At 32.6% G+C, this 21555-nt stretch overlaps 1 protein-coding gene across 1 annotated transcript in view; it reads left to right on the forward strand.

Annotated features, from left to right (window-relative positions):
* Positions 1-1112: 1112 nt before the first annotated feature.
* LOC134681415 (general stress protein 18-like) overlaps positions 1113-21555 on the forward strand; it is a 33334-nt gene continuing 12891 nt past the window's right edge. Inside the window, exons 1-3 of the mRNA XM_063541033.1 lie at positions 1113-1225; positions 5061-5198; positions 9258-9354. Coding sequence (XP_063397103.1) covers positions 1166-1225; positions 5061-5198; positions 9258-9354 — 295 coding nt within the window. The 5' untranslated portion in view covers positions 1113-1165. The remainder of the gene's footprint in view (positions 1226-5060; positions 5199-9257; positions 9355-21555) is intronic.

Raw genomic sequence — 21555 nt, forward strand, 5'->3', positions numbered from 1 at the left:
TTTATCATAAAAAGAGATATATCGTAATGATATAACTTTTATATTGAAAACTGTAACATAAGTGTTTGTGTAAAAGGAACTATTGTCGCTTTCAAATAGCACTGTCTGGCTTAGATGAAATACTTGAATTTATCAAGGATGGTGCTGCTATATAACAAACAAACTGCCACAACAATCATTTATCAATCAATTGTTACTGGAGTTGTTCCCAATAGTATGAAATATCAGAGCCTTAATTATACACATAGGTTTCTGGAAATATGCAAACTTTTATTTAAAAACAATAGTGTTCTTGATTTTTGTACTTACTAGAAAACACCTGCATGCGGATCCGTGACTAAAATAAAGTACCCACGCCTTAGTTTAAGCTTGGACATTTAGTTTTCGTATTGTCCTCTGATAAAGTCGTGTTGAAATGATTATAAGTTGCATAGTTTTCTCTGCTATCAATCTTTCTACTTGAACCCGTCCTGGTTTTCTTGTTACCACCGAAAAAATCAAGTGACAAAGATTGAATTTTGTACTACTAAAATCCATGCATTATGACAAAGTTCAAGAGCTTCAAAAAGGTGGATATTCTCTGAGGGGATATTACATCTATATTATTTATGGATTATCGTTGAGATGACCAATGATAATCTGTTTATCGCTATTTTACCTATAAGCAATGATAAGCGGCCGACGTTGTCAATTTCATCATGTATTTTTGTAAATGTCGGCTGGTATCATTTCTGCATGTATAGGAATTTACGCCAATACAATTATATGATTTGATTTGATTTGTTCATGTCAATTTCATTAGCAACGCCACGTTTCTAGCGATAATTTTCCATCTCAAGCGAGTAGCATGATATGAAAAATTATCACAAAAAAAGATCAAAGGAAAAATGCACAAAATAGCGATAATAGATTTTATTAATACAAACTCGATGATAGCGGTCCAGCTGTATACATATCATCTAATTTGAACAATGTCATTATTGTCTTTATTACTGCGTATTTTACAATAATAATAAAACAGCTTTTTTGTGTTGTTTTTTGTTTTGGATGTACTGGTTTTTTGTCATGGATAGAAACCCCATTTATATAAATCCTTTAATTTTCTACACAGAAGAAAATACTTGGTTGTTTCCCTTTGAATACAAACAAACGTACAGGAAGAAAAATGTCAACAACACAGAAACGAGTTGGAATACTGACCGAGTTTAATTATGAAGATTTAGAGGTAAACGTGACAGAATTGTTTTCATGTATTTAAATTTCAAATGAAACGTACAAAGCAAAACAGTGTTATACACTGAATCGGCTTACATCCCATATATCTGACCGACAGAGTTCAAGATTTAGGTCGTTCGTATGTCAAAGTAGTTACTCTAAATTCAGTGGCGGATCCAGGGGGGGGGGGGGGGGTCCGGGGGTTGAAATTCCCCTTTTTTTTCGACGATCAATGCATTTGAATGGGAGCATATAGTTGCTTTACTCTGGGTTGGGAACCCCCCTTTTTAAAATGGCTGGATCCGCCACTGAAATTTGCCCCAGAACTGCATTTACCGTTTTGACAATCATGCAGTTCTGTGCTTGAACATAGACGTACCCGAGTTCCCTTGTTTATAATTTTCTGTTTCTACATAATAATTCATTTACAAATGTGGTCATTCTACCCTAATTTGTTAAGCTCAATCTGGTCACAGGACATATCATGTCTAACATGTTTATATTTGATGTGTTCAGCCTTTATCAAGCAATGATATTCATTTTGTAGATCCTCCTGGACACCCTCTCCAACCAGAAAATCGAATATTGATTGTGTCCATTGTTCTCTTCGTGGTCTCTATTTTTATGTTTTAGCCCTCACTTATTCGATATTATATCAATATATTTATTTTGTCCATGGAACTCTATTTTTAGCTCACCTGGCCCGACGTCGTCGGCGTTAACTTTTTACATTTTGAACTTCTTCTACATGTTCTAGATTAGAGAACCACTGAATGGAATGAAATCAAACATGGCATGAATGATCCTTATAAGGTGCTGACCAAGTGTTGTTACTTTGTAGCCGATCCATCATCCAAAATGGCCGCCAGCGGGGGACTTAGTTTAACAAGGGACCCTATGGGAAATGCATACAAATGACTTCTTTTAGAGAATCACTGAATGGAATTAAACAAAACATGGTGTGAATGTTGCTAATTATTAGGTGTTGACCAAATGTTGTTACTTTGTAGCCGATCCATCATCCAAGATGGCCGCCAGCAGGGGGACTTAGTTTAACTTAGGACCCTATGGAAAATGCATGCAAATGACTTCTTTTAGAGAACAACTGAATGGAATGAAACCAAACATGGCATGAGTGTTCCTTATGACATGCTGACCAAGTGTAGTTACTTTGCAGCCGATTCATCATCCCAGATGGCTGTCAGCTGGGGACTTAGTTTAACGTAGGACCCAAGGGAAATACATCTAATGTTTTCTTTTAGAGAACCACTGAATGGAATGAAGTCAAACATTGCATGAATGTTCCTTATGACATGCTGACCAAGTGTAGTTACTTTGTAGCCGATCCATCATCCAAGATGGCGGCCAGTAGGGGACTTGGTTTAACATAGGACCCTATGGGAAATACATACAAATGTCTTCTTTTGGAGAGCCACTTAATTGAATGAAACCAAACATAGCATAAATGTTCCTTTTTTAATGAGGTGCTGGCCAAGTTTTGTTACTTTGTAGCCAAATTTTATCTTTTTTTATAGGATTTCAAAAAACCCAAGTAGAATCAGGTGATCGATACAGGCTCTTGAGAGCCTCTAGTTATGATATCCCTGTGAACTTATTCAATATTCTTTTTTTTCTAGTCCAAACAAAAAAGGGTGTGTTTTCTGTACCCCTATCTACCCTAGTGTTTATCCCCTATCCTAAAGTTTTTGACCATTTTTGATTCAGCACTGAAATGACATAGACTCATTGTAAAAAATGAAGAGAAAAAATCCCTACCTCGATGACCTACCTACTCTAATTTTTTCCAGCATGTAACAATTAACGTACATACATTTTTTAGCTCACCTGGCCCAAAGGGCCAAGTGAGCTTTTCTCATCACTTTGCGTCCGTCGTCCGTCGTCCGTCGTCCGTCGTCGTCGTCGTCGTCGTCGTCGTCCTGCGTCCGGCGTTAACTTTTACAAAAATCTTCTCCTCTGAAACTACTGGGCCAAATTCAACCAAACTTGGCCACAATCATCATTGGGGTATCTAGTTTAAAAATTGTGTCCGGTGACCCCGCCAACCAACCAAGATGGCCGCCATGGCTAAAAATAGAACATAGGAGTCAAATACAGTTTTTGGCTTATAACTCAAAAACCAAAGCATTTAGAGCAAATCTGACATGGGGTAAAATTGTTTATCAGGTTAAGATCTATCTGCCCTGAAATTTTCAGATGAATCTGACATTCCGTTGTTAGGTTGCTGCCCCTGAATTGGTAATTTTAAGGAAATTTTGTTGTTTTTTAGTATTATCTTGAATATTATTATAGATAGAGATAAACTGTAAACAGCAATAATGTTCAGCAAAGTAAGATCTACAAATAAGTCACCATGACCAAAATGGTCAATTGACCACTTAAGGTGGTATGGGTGTCTTTCGCCATCTTGGATTGTAAAAAACAGAGAATCTAAGGTCCATATTTTCTATCAAGTTAGCAAAATTTGATGCAGGAATGCAATATTTAATGTGGATTTTCATATAAAAGAACCAATTTATAAGAATATAACTTAGAAATATTAAATTTTTAGAAGTGTAGATTATTTTTGGTTGTTTTTTTAATATTTTCAAATTGGCATTTTAAGGGGAGGTAACTCTAAAACAGTGCATTTTCTGAAGGACTCTACATGAAATTTTCCTATTTTGTCTTTTAGCACGAAAAAACGTACGGTGACCATATCTTTTCTTTTGATATTCTAAAAGCATTGTCTGAAAGCTATCTTTTTCTAATTTATTATACGATTCTATCATTTTGTTTAGTTTCTATTCACAAAATGGTGCTTTTTCCTGTATAATCCATACAAAATTTGTCATTTTGTCACAACCTGTAGCTTGAGAAAATGCGCGGTGACCTATCATTTTTATAACATTTTTGAGCATGTATCAATAGATACTACATTTTGACAAAGTATGAACAAATTCTATCATTTTTATTTTAGACTCCCATACCACCTTAAGGAGTTATTGCCCTTTTTAGTCAATTTTTAACCATTTTTCGTAAATCTTAAGTAATCTTTTAGAAAAATCTTCTCCTCTGAAACTACTGGGTCAAATTAATTGAAACTTGGCCACAATCATCATTGGGGTATCTAGTTTAAAAATTGTGTCCTGTGACCCGGCCAACCAACCAAGATGGCTGCCACGTCTAAAAATAGAACATAGGGGTAAAATGCAGTTTTTGGCTTATAACTCAAAAACCAAAGCATTAAGAGCAAATTTGACAGGAAGTAAAATTGTTGATCAGGTCAAGATCTATCTGCCCTGGAATTTTCAGATGAATTGGATCATCGGTTGTTAGGTTGCTGCCCCTGAATTGGTAATTTTGAGGAAATTTTGCTGTTTTTTTGTTATTATCTTGAATATTATTATAGATAGGTATAAACTGTAAACAGCAATAATGTACAGCAAAGTAAAAACTAAAAATAAGTCAACATGACTCCCTAAGGAGTTATTGCCCTTCATAGTCAATTTTTAATAATTTTCACAAAATTTGTAAATTTTCACTAACATTTTCCACAGAAACTACTGTTATAGATAGAGATAATTGTAAGCAGCAAAAATGTTTAGTAAAGTAAGATCTACAAACACATCACCATCACCAAAACACAATTTTGTCATGAATCCATCTGTGTACAATGTTTAATATTAACATAGACCAAGGTGAGCGACACAGGCTCTTTAGAGCCTCTAGTTGTTTGACCCAATTATTTTCTTTTCTGTACACTTCATTCAGACCCCATGCATACACTTGATGTTCTACATTTAATAGTCAATCGTCTATGCTTGCTTGTTTGTTTCTATCTTTAGTTATGGTACCCCTACTACAGATTGAAAGAAGAGGGACATGAGACATTTACAATTGGACCTGAAAAAGGGAAGACTTACAACTCTAAACATGGCTACCCTTGTAAAGCAGAACAGGGCATTGATGATGTCAAACATGAGGTAAAAATTACTTTCAAATAATATATGCTTTGTCTATGGCAGTGTGGATCCAGGGGGAAAGATGTGGCCTGAAGGGTACAAATTCGTTTGATTTCAAAGTTAAATCATCCTTTTCACGATATATATGTTTAAATATGAAACCGAAAAAACAAACTGCTTCTTGAAAAGTTGTTCTGCTTCTGTGGTATACATTCAATTATATTATATCTAGGAAATACGCCCCTTTCGAAAAACCTGTTTCCGCCTCTGTTTGATATATTAACAATAACAGTCAGTAGGATTGATGTTCCATACGTTCTCTTTTTTCAGTGATACCTAGTCCTCCATACCCCCCTTAATTAAATAGCTTTTTCAAAACATACCAAGATGGTTAGACAATTTTTGAAATACATGCCAATGAACATGCAAAATTACCAAAAGTGCTAGAAGTGAAATTGTTGACCAGTATATCCAACCGAACACAATTGTAGATCTTTTAAATTCTTTGGTGGACTGTCGAAAAGTTATGATGTTTCGCTTCGGTGCTCTCGCGATAGTGATAGTGTCTTCAGTGTGAGTCCGGAATATCTTTGTCTGTTCGATGACTCAAATCGAAACTTGAAAATCGGTAGTCGATGCCTGCTTCTCTACTTCACTCGTTGCATTTCGGAGTAAGTACTCGTATATTGCATATCGATCTTTCCGAATGTTTAATTCCGTCTGCGTCGGGTTTTTTTAGCATGCAAAAGATGCAAATCTGATCAAAATCGAATCGCGAACGGCTGAATCGGGACATTTCCTGAACAATACTAGTATTGCTTCCGTCTTCCGTGATGAAATAAATGATTTATAAATTTAGAAAAAAAAATTAGTATGAAATTCCAGCCACAATTCACTGGATCTTAAATTTTGGCAAATTTTAAGAAAGAATTGTCATATCAAGGACCACAATAAAAATCCTGTGTCACTGAGGCCAATCTGAATAAAATTCAGGTTTATAGGAACTCCCGTGCTCGTCAAAGCATATGATAATAACGAAATCAGAAATCTATATTTTATTAAGATTTGACAATGAAAGTATTATGTTGGCGTCACTTTTCTATGGTTTAACTTTAATTATTGTAATTCCTGAAAGGCAAAAGGGCCCTGTAATTAGGAAGTAAAGAATATGAATTTGAATTTGAATTATAAGGTTTAAATATTAGCAGGAAAGTCGTAAATGATTCCGTTGAGCACAAATTTTATTTATTTAAAATAAATTTCTAAACTTTGCTTTCACTTTTTTCTCTTTTGAAAAAAATAGATATCTAGTTTTACTTAACTTGTTAATTCAAAAATTGATTAAACTGAATATGACCCCATTCAAGCAACAAAGATAAGTGCATTAATCGTCAAAAAGGAGGGAGGGTTCAAACCCCGGAACACCAATGTTTATGTTAACCTGACTTAACCACGTCCATCTGATGAGTTAAGCCTTTTTCAACTGATTTTTATAGTTCGTTTTTATGTTGTACTGTTATACCACTGTCCCAGGTTAGGCCGGGAGGGTTGAGATCCCGCAAGCATGTTTAACACCGCCACATTAGGTATGTATGAGCCTGTCTCAACTCAGGAGCCTGTAATTCAGTGGTTGTCGTTTGTTTATGTGGTACATATTTATTTTTCGTTCATTTCTTTATATAAATAGGGCCGTTAGTTCTCTCGTTTGAATTGTTTTACATTTTAATAGCTGGCTATGCGGTATGGCCTTTACTCATTGTTGAAGGCCGTACGGTGACATATAGTTATTAATTTCTGTGTCATTTTGGTCTCTTGTGGAGAGTTGTAACATTGGCAACCATACCACGTCTTCTTTTTATATTAAAATTTATAAAAAGACATTTTTTTTAATTTTTTTTTCATTTTATTCTGTATCCTGTTTTTATAAATACACAGTTGTTTATTGATCAACATTATCGCAATGGTATGACAAGAGTGCATTTGAACTGCACATACACTACTAGCACATGTTGTACATGTAGTTTATGTGCATCTTAGCATTGCTAATAAGATATCTGCTACGATATGCGTTATTTTAAAACTTAGATTTATTAAAGAGTGCATTTGGGATTAATGATCATATCTTTTTAAAAATTCGATCACTTCTTAGTAATTGTCAACCGTTTGATGTAAACGGGATTAAATGCGGATCTCTTTTGCGGTTTAACTAAACTGTTACATGTGTAATACCGTAACAGCTGATATTATAACCTAATGATTTAAATAATTAAAGCAAATATTTAAAAAAATGTATTTGGTTAAACTTAAAAAATATGTTAAATCGTATAAACATTTTGGAAGGAATATCCAATGTTACGTATTTTACTGTTCGAATTGCATTTTTTTTTGTTTTTTCAACATTGGCTATTTGTATAGGAAGAGGGTGGAAATCTCACAAAACTTGTCTAATCCCGCTGCTTTAGTATGCCTGTCCGAACTCAGTAATAAATGGCTTTTGTTAGTCTTGTAAGGTTTTATTTTTATTTTATTTTTTTTCATTTATATGTTTCGGTGTTTAGTGTGACGTCCATTCTGCTGTACTATAAAACTAAGAAGATGTGACATGATTGCCAGTGTCTCAACTCTCTACAAGAGACGAAATGGCTCAGAATTTAACATCTATATGTCACCGTTTGACCTTCAACAGTGAGTAAAACCCATGCCACAGAGTCAACTTTAAGAGGACTAGAAATGACAAATGTAAAATTTGTGTTTAACGGCCAGAAGAAGTCAGCGAAATTTTCTCGCTCTGTTCAAGACCAATCATTAGCCTTGGGCTGTTTTCAGCTCTTTGATCGAGTTGTTGTATCTTTGACACATTCCCCGTTTCCATTCTCAACTTTTACTTTTTAGATGCCTTCTGCATTTATTATTTTTCAGATGTTTTTTGTCTCAGAATTTCTTTTGTACTTCTGATTAGGTTGAAAAGATGTCTCAGTGAGTTAGTGGTCTAAGTATTCAAACTACGTAATCCTTTGTCTGTCAGCAACGGAATCCTGCACGGGGCAGGTGCACTCATGTCTAATCTTATTAAATGACTAGGAAAGTCAGTTTTCCTACCGAAGGTCACTGGTTCTTGATTCGGACTCCGTCTCCCTCAATCAATAAAAACCGCAACAAAATAGCAGAATAGTGCTGAAGGTGACTCTAAAGCAAATAATCAATCAATCAATATTAGGTTGAATGGGAGAGTTTGTGTAGCTCTCATGTATAAAGACATCAATAAAGGCTTTTAAAGAAGATCAGCGTAAAAACTTATAAAATGGTATGATTGCTGTGTTTGCCTTCTGAATATAAACCATTGAAAAGTGAAACTCAGCTTGCGTTATAAGGGTATTTCTAATATTACTATTTATTTGGCAAGTTTCCCTCTACTCCCTTATGTACAAATACTATTAGCACTATCAGAGATTGGCCCCAGTAGTATGGAAACGAAAAGTATGCAAGGACAAATTTAGTTAATAATTTATAATAATTAAAAAAACATTTAAAAGACACTTACCACTGTTGCATGTTCTATGTTGCCATTTTTGATAGCCATAACATTGCAAAGCTTCTTGTCTAGGGCGCACAACTGTCCAGTCAGGATTCTACTTCGTCAAAACTATCTCCCCATTACGCCAGATAATTTTTACAATCGTAGAAATGGAAGCCAATGTAGGGATGACACGCTGCCAATTTTGCTGTTTAAAACCGATAAATTTATCCGCATAGCATATTTACGATCCTTATATGTCAGTTGTAATTTTATGAGTTTTATTAAATGATGATTATTCTTTTTGTAATGCATATTTTATATACAAATTATTATTTTTCATAATAAATTTATTTTTAAAAACGAGGTGCCAGATTGTCTTGGTCCCGAAATGTTCGGATACCGAAATGTCCAAAATGGGTGCCGAAATGTCTTCGGACTTGGGTGCCGATTTGTCTGGGTGCCGATATACCTTGTTTTCTGAAGTGTCTGTTTAAGTTTTTTTCTTCACAATAATACACCATTTATATAAGAGCTTAATTACTAATTGTAACTGTATATTTCAGGACCTTGACGCACTCATAATTCCAGGAGGATTTGCTCCTGATTATTGGAGGAGGGACAAGCGTTTTCTCGATTTAGTGCGCAATGTTTATGAGTCGGGTAAGTGATGATTACTTCTATTTTCATGTATACTAGGTTGGTCTTACGATGCTATTCGGACAGAAGGGGCTTCAATAGTGTTGTTTCAATTTGGTTTATTTATTTTATACTGAATTTGTACGTAATTCATAAAGGGTAATAAACTCAAGTATATATGTACGACATTTTTGTAAACACTTTTTATCTTAAATTTCAACTTAAATTTCAACTCCGAAACGTTTTTGTTGGCGTACATTTACCATTTTGAATTTCATCATATCGGCACCTGATTTCACTCCCGGTTTTTAGTGGAGTTCGTGTTGTTTCTTATTTGTTATTTATAACTGTTGATGTAAATGTCCTTTGGTTTTTTGAGTCTTTGTTTAGTGTTTGGTTTTGATTGTTATTGTCCTTTACGTTGCGAATTATTTTATTCTTTAAAACCGCTTGCAGATGACAGCTAAAAATATCGAGTTCATTTCCTTCCACTATCAGTATCACTAGTATAGCGGACGTGTATCACGTCTATCACGTATCTTTATTTCAATGCAATGACAAAGTACAATATTAAATTTCTTTGTAACTAAAACGCAGGTTTGACAAATAGTCGATTAACATTCATATACAATTTCTTTGTAACTAAAACGCAGGTTTGACAAATAGTCGATTAACATTCATATACAATTTCTTTGTAACTAAAACGCAGGTTTGACAAATGGTCGATTAACATTCATATATATATATATTAAGCATTTTCATTTTGACTAATAGAAACGTAATATTTTATTACGTAATACTAATTTTCAGCGGGATCAAATAAACAAAGCAATGATTTTTATGGTAGGTTCACTTCTGAAAGATACGAGAATCTGCACGATTCCATGGTGTGTTTTTGACAAAAACACAACATGAAATCGTGCAAGAACTTGTTGTTGTTATTGTATATACACTAGTATTAAAAGGTTTTTCTGGAACATGCGATAACTGTACATGTAATATATAAAGATTTTATGAAACATGTATGGCTACAGAATTGATACATGTGTGTCGCCTGAGCTGGACACTATAAGGCGTAAAAAAATAATCACATATACCATCAATATATAACAGACTAGTTCGCCTGTGTAAAATATAAGTGTAAATCAAAGTGACGGTAGTTTACCAATGTTCAAATCCCGTAATCCCATAATCCGAGTAAAATGTGACACACTAAGGTGACGAACAAAAATCGCATAAACCCCAAAAGGCTGAATACGTGGACCGGGTTTGCCTCTCGAGTTAGGATGGCATCGCCCGTCTTGTTTACGCCTTGTTTCCGCTCAGTCAAACTATCACAATTAGGAAATCAGACACAATTCGTATATTTAAATATAAGACGACTAGACTGGTATCGAAGAACTAAGACCGCGAAAAAATGTCGCTAGTAAGTTGTGACTCCCAAATATCTTTTCGGTCAACCAATTTGTGATGGTAAAGTACATTGAAATGTATGAAGTGTGGACATCCTCCGCATAACTCTATTCGGGCAGTTTTTGTGTAGGAGCACACCGATGCTAATGAAATTGACTTTAAATAAAATTGGAAAACAACAAATCAGATGTTTTACTTTCAATGGTATCTTTAATCACAAGTTAACTAGGATAAATGGCATGTACGCTCTCATTGAAATTATGGTTATTTAGTGACAGGAAATCATAAATGCATTTGAACGTGAAACCAAATAACTTCACATGTTGCTTTTTTCTTTGAATTCGTATAAATTCTGCTTCATATGTATATAAAACAAGTCGCACAGTTGTGGTGCACAACTTGTACCATTGGAATACTGAAAGATCGAACCACGCCACACCTATGCAATCGATCAAAAAGTTGTGGCAATCACCGTTGCTCGTTTTTCATTCCGCTGAAACAAAGAATGTGTATCAACGTTTCTTTTTTTTCGGTGTTAAATGAGGCAATGCAGTCTTTCAATTGAGCATGGAGAATATTAGTGTAAAGCGTTAAAAAAATATATATCAAACTATTTGAAAAAGCCCAATACGCCATCCTTCTTGTGTGTAAATTACATTAGATAAACTGCTTGATAAATGGATTAAGTATTTACAATTAACTTGGAAACTCAATATTTACCCCCACAACACTTACCAACGAGAGTATCCTGGATAATCGTATGGCTGTTTAATGTTTCATTGGGAATTTCAAACACAGATAAAGAACTGGATATTTCACTATACGGATATAACAACTATATAAGTGTCCTTACAAACAACATTATATGACCGGGCTCTCCAAGTGATGTACTAATTTATACGGATATAACAACTATATAAGTGTCCTTACAAACAACATTATATGACCGGGCTCTCCAAGTGATGTACTAAAATAAAACCTCTTTCTGAATTATAAACATTAATTTTTTTAGCAATCAAAGCCGGACTTTGAAGTTATTATGAAACAACATATTCTAGATGTGGTGTGAAACAAATCTGGATACTAGAAAAATTCCCATTTTCTTTTAGAGTGCAAACAAATGCAAATGAGGGTCGGTTGAAATAACTTTACGAAAACAGAGATAATTTCTCCTTCCCAATTCATGCAATTGTTAACTTCTCAAATTGCTATGCCTGTCTATTTCTGCACTATTCAAGTAGCGCCTGAATACTGAGTACTAGTATATTTGTCTCCCAGTTGGGACGATTTTCCAGTGAATGTGTTTCCCATCATGATTTCCTTTATACAGGATTGCTGCTCACAAGATAGCTTTAAAATCAAGAGGTCCAAGTGGTGACGTTGAAATTAACAATTCGTAAATTTTATAGACGCCATCTCCATCGATCCAGTTGGTTGATCATAATAGAAAACAATCAAACCTTTTAGATGATAACCTGTTTTACAAGTCATCTCCTGCTTTTCCCGCTGTAGTTTAACCTTTGCATTTTGAACCTCAAACCATAGGTCACATCTCTTGTAAGGTCAGTTTCCTCGGTCCGAATGAGTATTGGTTCTTCTAATTATTGAAAGCTGTATACGCTGACCAATAATTGCTAACTTAAACGTCTCATGGTATTTGGTGGGGAGTGCTTTCTCATTGGCAATCATACAACATCTTCTAATTTTAATACTTAATAATATGTTTCTGTGCATACTCAAGTGACAGCATGGAGCCTCGGTCACAGAGTGGTCTACCTAATCAATCAATGAATACATCAAGTGACAGCGTAAGTTAAACGATGTAAGTCAGATTCAAATAAATTATTTTATTTAGTTTATGACAAATTCTGTTCCAAGTTGAAGGAATGAAAATTGTCTGAGACATTTTTTTTCTATTATAAACATCTTATGTCTCATGATAATTTAAAAATATGATAAAAATCAAAAAGAAATAATTATTTTGAGGACTTAAATTACAATAAAAATACTGTAGACATATACTGTTTAAACGGTGGTACGAAACATTTGTCATTTTATTGGCACTATTCTAACGTGAGCTAAAATACTTTATTTTCATCAGATTATGGCATTGAAAAAAGGAGTTGTCGGGGAGGAGGCGAACAGAATAGAAAATTAACGTAAGGTCCAACGATGTATGCATTTTTTTGAATTACACAATTATGAAAATAACCATTTATGAAATTCGTGCGTCCGAATAAATGGAGGCAACAGCAGTATACCGCTGTTCAAAGGTCATTTTGTTTTAGATTTTCCTTCATTACGAATACTTAGAAACCAAACATTTTAAGAACTTGGATGTTTAAATACGTAGAAACGTATTGAACTTTTTTTTCCAAAGTGAAATAAGAAATATAGCCAAATAAACTCATCATAGATACCAGGACTAAATTTTGTATATATGCCAGACGCGCGTTTCGTCTCCAAAAGACTCATCAGTGACGCTCGAATCCAAAAAGTTAAAAAGGCCAAATAAAGTACGAAGTTGAAGAGCATTAAGGACCAAAATTCCTAAAAGTTATGCCAAATACAGCTAAGGTAATCTATGCATGAGGTAAAAAAAAGCCTTAATTTTTCAAATTACTCTCAAGGTCAACCTTGCATACGTGATATGGATAAGCCTGTGAAATGGATTAGATTGAATGATGGCCATTATTGAGTTTGATTTCAATTTGTTAACTGCAGTGTCTGTTAAGATCTAGTAACAAATGCACGAACTAAGTATTTTGATATTACCATTGATCCGGTCTAATGAATAATTAATAAATATTCGTTATAATTACATAATGAGAATGGTAATTGGGACAAAACGTCTAATATTTCAAAAATGTATAAAGTTGCGTCGCAGGTTTTACATTTTAAGTGGGATTTGAAAAAAATATTTGCAGAATGTTTTACGATATCTCACTGCTTATTTGTTTATCATATAACAAATTCTGCTACAAGTGACACATAATTACTATTGACTGTTACAATTTTTAATATACAGGTAACGTCCAATGATAGTTGGAAATACAATAAAATCACAGGAAAAAACGTATTTGAGGACATACATTTAACAAAAAACACCATATAAATTCATACCGTTTAAATGGTGGTACGATACTTAAGTCCAAACAACATTAGCACTAAAAATTGTGAATCAGGAACACAATGGCAATATTGCATACTCACAATATAACAGAATCAATTACAGGGCAATTCTTGCGCTGATATCTACATTATTATCATATGAATGATCCAAATTATAAATGCAGACGACATTGGATTATAACCCAGTAATGTAAAGTTTGGTAAAGAATTGATGTAAGAATTAGCTTTTGCTTTAAATTGTTTGAATATTTCGAAAAACATAAAAAAAAAAGATATGGTTTTTAAGTCAAGTATTATTTTTGGCAAAATATTTTTTCAGTAATCGAAACAGATTATAATTATGACTTTTTTACTGAAAGTAAGCGCTTATATCTTGTATATTATTAAAAATGTAAACATAAACAAACTGAAATGACTGTAGAAAAGGATAATGTTAAGGTACAATAAGTGTTAAGGTAATGAAAAGAAGGACGCGGTAATGGAGAATGATTCATTCTCTTTGATAAAAGAAATTACGAATACACCTTATATTGTACTTAAAAATAGTTCTTTGAGTTTCACAAAAAGGATGTCATACATGTAACACATCATCAGAGCGTCTGGACAGTAGACAGGATACATGTCTAGTATGTTAAAATATCAGCTTCACAAATTTACTGGATTAGAGTCAATAATTTAGTTTCGGATTATTTTAAAGTGGAGGGTTATTTACAAAAATTACATATACAACTCAGTATGTATATGACCTATTATTGTACCGTTGTCGATTAAATGACAGTATAAACTACGTATAATTGAAAATGAATATGGTTTACCTATAACTTTTCAAATGGCGTAGTTAAATGAACATATTTACAAAAAATGAAATGTTTATGATTGTTGAAATTCACAGTTTTTATAGAAAGACCCGGTTTTCCGTTTATCAACTACTAGTACTAACTACATTATTTGTCAACAAGAGCACCAATACATTTTCTTTTTCGAGTCATTGTCTGATAATTTCGTTGACATTGTTGGTACCATAAGTAATGATGGATGTCTTTTAAGTGTTTGTAGTATATTGTCCGATAATAAGTCAAAAACTTCTCGAACATTAATGTCTTCTTCGGAGCTCACTTCGATATAAGGAAGTCCGACGTGTTCCGCAAATGCTTCCGCCTTTTCTTTACCAACTTCTCTTCTCTTTGCATGACACCGAGTTCCTACTAGAATTGTCGAGATTTTTTCTGGATTCGTTGTATATTGTCTCAAATCTGTGAGCCTTTAAAAATAACATACCTTCAATTCAGATTTATTTGATAGATACAATTATAGACTATTTTCATTATACCGACTTTTGACTCCTAAATTGAAATTTTTCGACACGTTACCCTTTCTGTGGGTAAAGTTTGTGCTACAAAAACGCGACAAAAAAAAATTGTAATAATTACCGGACTAATGTCGGACATATGAATATGCAAATACGGACAGTATTGCAGAATACAGCCCATAAAACATGCAGATCACATCTTGATGTTACTAGTATACACTTACTATGAAGTTTTTATTTAATCTGCAGCTATCCAAATTTGAGTTTTATTGCATATTAGCTCTCATACTTGAAAAATCCACAGGGGCCAAACTATGAAATTACACAACTGTGGTATTTTACCAAAAATGAAAATCAATTAAAGAGGTAAAGATTCCTACGTTTTAACTCGTGTATAACAATATTTCACTTCTCTCAACATATAAATTTTAATTATTAAAAAAGTTCTGCAATCTAACTGTCTCGAGTGCACTTGTTGCAGTGGTTCAATCTTTATTTCGCACAGTGTTGAATTACTTTCTTATTGATTCAGGCAGTTACACTGCACATTATGTTTCCCCGTTTTTTTTAGCTGTACGCTTTTTCGTCGTTTTTGTTGGTGACCAATGTGCTGCCTGTTTTTATGGGTTCAAATAAAATCAACATGATACTATTGAATCAAAGCTGATTATGTTCTACAAGATAATTGAAAGTAACTTTAATCTACAGCTTTACTTACCAAGATGTTACATTTTCAAACGTGTGGTGCTTCGTCAAATCAAACATTATAAGACAGCCATGAGCTCCACGATAGTAGGATGCCGTTAATGACCTGTATCTTTCCTGACCTGAAATATGTACAATGTAAACTCATGAGAGAACTTCAAATTATTTGCGTGTATTCTTCTGTCTCTAAGGGTTGACTATTGACTGATGCCTCGTAATCTGTTTCTATTTTTTTTTCAAATGTGTGTTTTCTTTCTCGTTTAATCTTTGCTATGTATACATTTCTCTTGAAATTATGGCTTTTATGTCGCCTTTTGATGTCCCTAAACTTTTATCAGCGGTGGATTTTATTCAACATTATATAATTTGTTAACCATGTGTTGTTAATGTTTGTTAACTCTTTTGATGCATTGCATTGATGAAATTATCTGTTTCCTCGAAGTTATTGATTCTAATTGTTGTTTTCTCATTTCAAGAATTTAAACTTTCAAAGGTAGGAAAATTCGTTCAAATATTTTGCTTATTTGAATAAGTGCTGAACAGTGTGTTCCAAAAAAAACGTGTTTTTGAAAAGCATATGTTCTTCAACTTTAGAATGTTGAAACATCATAGTTTCACAAAGACCAACATATTGTGGGAAATCCTATACAAGGTGCATATAGTATGCATACTATACAAAACATTCAAATTGTATAATTCACATGTGCCATGTTTTGATTGTTTTACATTCACAAAAAACATAAGATTGGGCAACATTTCCCCTATTTAAAAACAGGAGGATATCTCCGGCAGACCGGAAGGTGAAAATCAGTTCCTGTTCTACTTGTTAAAACAGGACCTCCTGCTCACACGTCGGTCTATTAACATATTAGCAGAAGCATAACATGGCAGATATTACAAATTGAACAATTAATGCATTTAAAATGTAGCTGAAATATCCATTTTGAATAAACTTTCAAATTGAATTAACATAGATAACAAATTATACTTTATATTTCATAACATATCACACATGTATATAAATTGTTATCAAAGGTACCAGGATATTAATTTAGTACGTTAGACGCGCGTTTCGTCTACATAAGACCCATCTGTGACTCTCATATCAAAATATTCATAAATCCAAACAAGAACAAAGTTGAAGATGATCCAAAATTCCAAAAGGTTGTGCCGAAAATGGCGAAGGTAGTCTATTCCTGGGATAAGAAAATATCGTGGATTATAATCAAAAACATTAAATATAAAATCATCATTAAAAGTTGTTAAAAATCTATATATTACCTCCCGTATCAAATATATGCATTTGAATGTTACATTCCTGTTTATTTATTTCCTTTTTACAACAGTTATGTAGCTTTGGTAATTTAGTAGTACCATGCGAGATTCCATAGCACAAATTAGAAACAAACGATGTCTTTCCGACTGCAATGTCACCAAGTACTAATATCTTAGCATAATATGTTGGCTTTAATTCAACTGCTTTTAAATTTGAAATGAATAAAATAGGCGGCATGTTTAGCAAAGTGTCACTTAGGTTTAATAGTATTCTTCGAACAAAACGGAAATATGAAATCTTCTTAATGAAAAATGGACTTATCACAAATATAGTCTATGCCAATCGGATTGTATTGACGCAATTGAGAAAAAAATCACAAGATGAGAAATAAATCACTCCTCTTCGCTGATATTTTTTTTAGAAGTAGTATAGTTGTAGTTGCAATGTTAAAATCCATCAAGATTACACATTTGTCTAGAATTTGCAATATCAAATGTTGTATTTCATTTTTTAGTACAAAGAACTAATAGTCTCTTTTCGGTTTATAAATTATCAAATATCAGACTAGATGTTACCGGTTAATAGCCATATTAAAATGAGCATTATTCGAGATTCGTATTGAATCTACATATACATGCATGAAGTATAATTTCAAAAGTCACAATCAAAATAAAATAACTCGTAAGTAGCGTGCAAATACATGTGGTTTTCGGTTACATCTGGTTTTATGCAAATATGAACTGTTACTCTGTTTATATGCAGCTTTCCCTTTTCGACGATAAAATCATGTTCGCTGTATGGTTAACAGTCGATTTAAAATCATGTTTCATACGGTGGTCAGTGTACAATGACCATGATCAAAGTCTAGTCAATAACTGAACACTGATTAGTAATGTCAATAACATCAAATGTCACGTACATCATTTCCTTTTGTCTCAAGTTGAAATATACAATAAACACGTTTAATTGCTAATTAGAAAATATTAAATTTCAAAATATATATGCTTTCTATGTCTTATTCTGAAACAGCTGTGTTACAACCATAATTTAAAAAAATCTAGAAAAAGGATGCCTAAATACATTTAAATTATCATTCGTTTGATACCATACCAATTAGGGTCACAACTCACGCCCATGTGACCTCGGAATGTAAAATATTATTTGTATATTCATTCTTTACTGATAAATATTGTATAACCTTTTATTTTCAGTGTTAAATTTTCCTCTCTTGTTTTTCTGTTTTTTTAAACAACAATTTTTTTTTACACTTGTAATTATAAATTAGATTCAATGTAATACTTTTCGTTTTTCTTTTAAAATGCCCTTGTTAGATATACCAAAAATATTGCCTTCAAGTTCACGAAAACCCAAAGCTAAGATTTTTACCACTAAGCTTAAAAAGATTATACAAATATTTAGCTTGAAATGTAATGAGTATTGAAATTTCTGTTCTCTAGATAGTAACACAAAGTATTGCACGACTATTTTTTATCATTTAAAACGTGAATCATTTCACTATATGGTTTTTCTCTACAACATATTTCCTTCGTACACAATGTCATTGATAGCAAGGTCCAAGGACACACACACGCCATGAAATATACTGATAAGAATTAGGGTGTTACATGATTCACTTTTTATACCTACTATGTAGCCTATCCTTTGACTCATGAATCTTAGTTCCATGTACATGATATATACTATATATGTATATATTTATATAGAAATACGTTTTCACGAATCCTATTCAAAATTGCATTCAGATCGATTGGTATTTTAAAAAGATTTTGAATTTTGATTTTATTAACTTCAGAATTGGGTTTACAGAAAAGAGAATGGTTTACAAAGTGTGCCAAACATAGTGCGAAAATATTAAAAGAACAGAGAAAAAAGGCAAACAAAATCGTATAGAAAGTATTGGGTGCTTGATAATAGTTTTCATTACAAATGTTATTTATTACACTATTAGTTGTTACTTAATGATATGGAACAATAATCAACCCCAAAAATCAATTCGTCTGGGCCCCAAATGACTTTTATAATGTTAATATCATTGAAAAAGCTCAAAGTTATCTCCCTTTGATGATGCCATTATTTTGCATTAAAATTGAGATATTTTTTTTAACTCATCGGTGACCTATATTTTTTTATTCAAATAAGCTGTACTTAAACTAAATGAAGGCAACAGTAGTATACCGCTGTTCGAAATTCATTAATCGATTGAGAAAAAAACAAATCCGGGTTACAAACTAAAACTGAGGGAAACACATCAACTATAACTACGACACAACAGAAACACAACATTAAAATGTAACATACACTAAAACGAACTATAATATAACAAGGGCTATTTTCCTGACTTTTAATAAAAAACCTATTGTAAAATTTAAGCGATTTCTGTAATTTAATTCTTTTTCATTCCGATATATATATTAAACTTGTTTTTCTCCTTTTAGTTCAACAGAAAAAAAGAACCTTAAAAAAAAAGCATGTTTCTTTCGAAGACAGATTGTGAGCTAAAATGAACGGTGACCCAATATTTTTTTTGTTATCAGGTATAGGATAAAGTTTATTTATAGAAAAAAAAATAGCGAAACCCTTTATTAGAGAAAAAAATTTATTTATACCCGCGAGCCTTCTTAAATATAAAGGATAGATAATAATGGCAACAGTAAATACTTAATAAAGACATATTGTTTAAAAAAAATAAAAAATGAAGAATTGATGAAGCCCAATCCAGATTCTCTTGGTCGACAATAAACCAAAATAATTGATAATCGTATTAAACGGTAACAATTCAGATGCGCAGTTCGGCGGTATTAATATTGCACGGACCATAATGTTTGAAACAAAACTGTATAATGGTTGAAGACCTCATAAAATGTACTGAAGTACGGTTTCACTTTCGTAAAAATAGATTCAAACACATACGAGTCGATAAAAAAAGTTAAGAGTTGATAAAATATCAAGGTTACCGAGCTACAAAATAATTTTAAAATGGAAAGTATCTTATAAAATGGAAAAATTAAGACCTAACACACATCAAGCGAATCGAAAACAATTGTCAAATCGAAAGAAGGGTTTTATTTTAATTTGATTTTTCCGAAATAAAAAGTTTAATCGCAACAAATTCATTAAAGGCGTCGAAGTTTTGTGGCAATTTCATGCATATTGGCAGTACATACTCTTCTATGTAGCCTTTACTTATAGTATTACTATTTTGTCATGAAAGTATGTTTACGTCATACTTGGAATAAGCAGTGCCGCATGAAAGCCTGCTATAAAAGTCATTACGTTATACAATGAAACATAAGACAATTCGATAGTACATTTCTATTTTGAAGTTCTATTTTAATACAACTTTAAATGTTCTGATAGCTTTTGCGTCTTCTTGAATAATGTTATTAGCAATTTGTTTTCATGATGGCCGAAGAACTGTTGATGTTTAATTTTTTATAAGCAATTTCAATTTTCTCTGTGCAAACTGTATCGTTTCTAACTACTAGTATATGTTTTATATAGTACAAGGTTGTTAATGACAACGGTCAAGGATACTTTAAAACGTCAAACAATATACATAGAAGTCATACATATGATTCACTTTTAATAATCTATACTTTGATGTTCAGATAAGATAGTATGTATCTCTAAACATTTAATCTTTTGTTGCAACATATTTAAAAGTATTTAAAATATTTTTAGAATTAAGGAAACTTGTATGTGAAATCAAGCTATTTTTGTTTAAAACATTTGCCAGGGAATACCCACGTTTTCAAACATTTTGTATGAAATAGATGTTAAATATTTACATATTACTTATTATACAAATTTGTACAATAAGGCAACAGTAATTTACCCATGTTGAAATATCATAAATATAAATAGTATTTCTATATTTGCAAAATAAATATATATATAACAAAATTAAATTGTTAGCTGTAACAAAAACAAAAGGAATATTTTTTTTATTATTATTCTATATTTAATTTTGGTCATATGACCGTGACGTCATCAAGGTTTTTCATGGTGTACTACGGTTTAAAATGGAATTTAGAATATAATAAGAAACGACTGTTATATTCATGATATCGTTTCTGTCTATTCGAAACAACATTAAAAAAGTGGTGCACACTTTAAAATAACCCGCTACGCGTGTTATTCAGTGTGCACCAAATTTTGTGATGCTATTTCTTCATAATCAGAAAAATTACAGTCAATCCTTAAGTAAAACATTGACTTTAAATGTGTTAACAATTTAAAAATGTCTTTTTTTTTATAAATACATGTAGATTATTGATGTTAAAAATTCTTTGGATATACATCTAGTTTGCGCCTTAGCACATGATAAACTAATATGAGCCCTAACACGTGATTTGTTTTTTGACTTTGT

The sequence above is a fragment of the Mytilus trossulus genome, chromosome 8 (genome assembly GCF_036588685.1).
Source record: "Mytilus trossulus isolate FHL-02 chromosome 8, PNRI_Mtr1.1.1.hap1, whole genome shotgun sequence".
Classification (NCBI taxonomy): Eukaryota; Metazoa; Mollusca; class Bivalvia; order Mytilida; family Mytilidae; genus Mytilus; species Mytilus trossulus.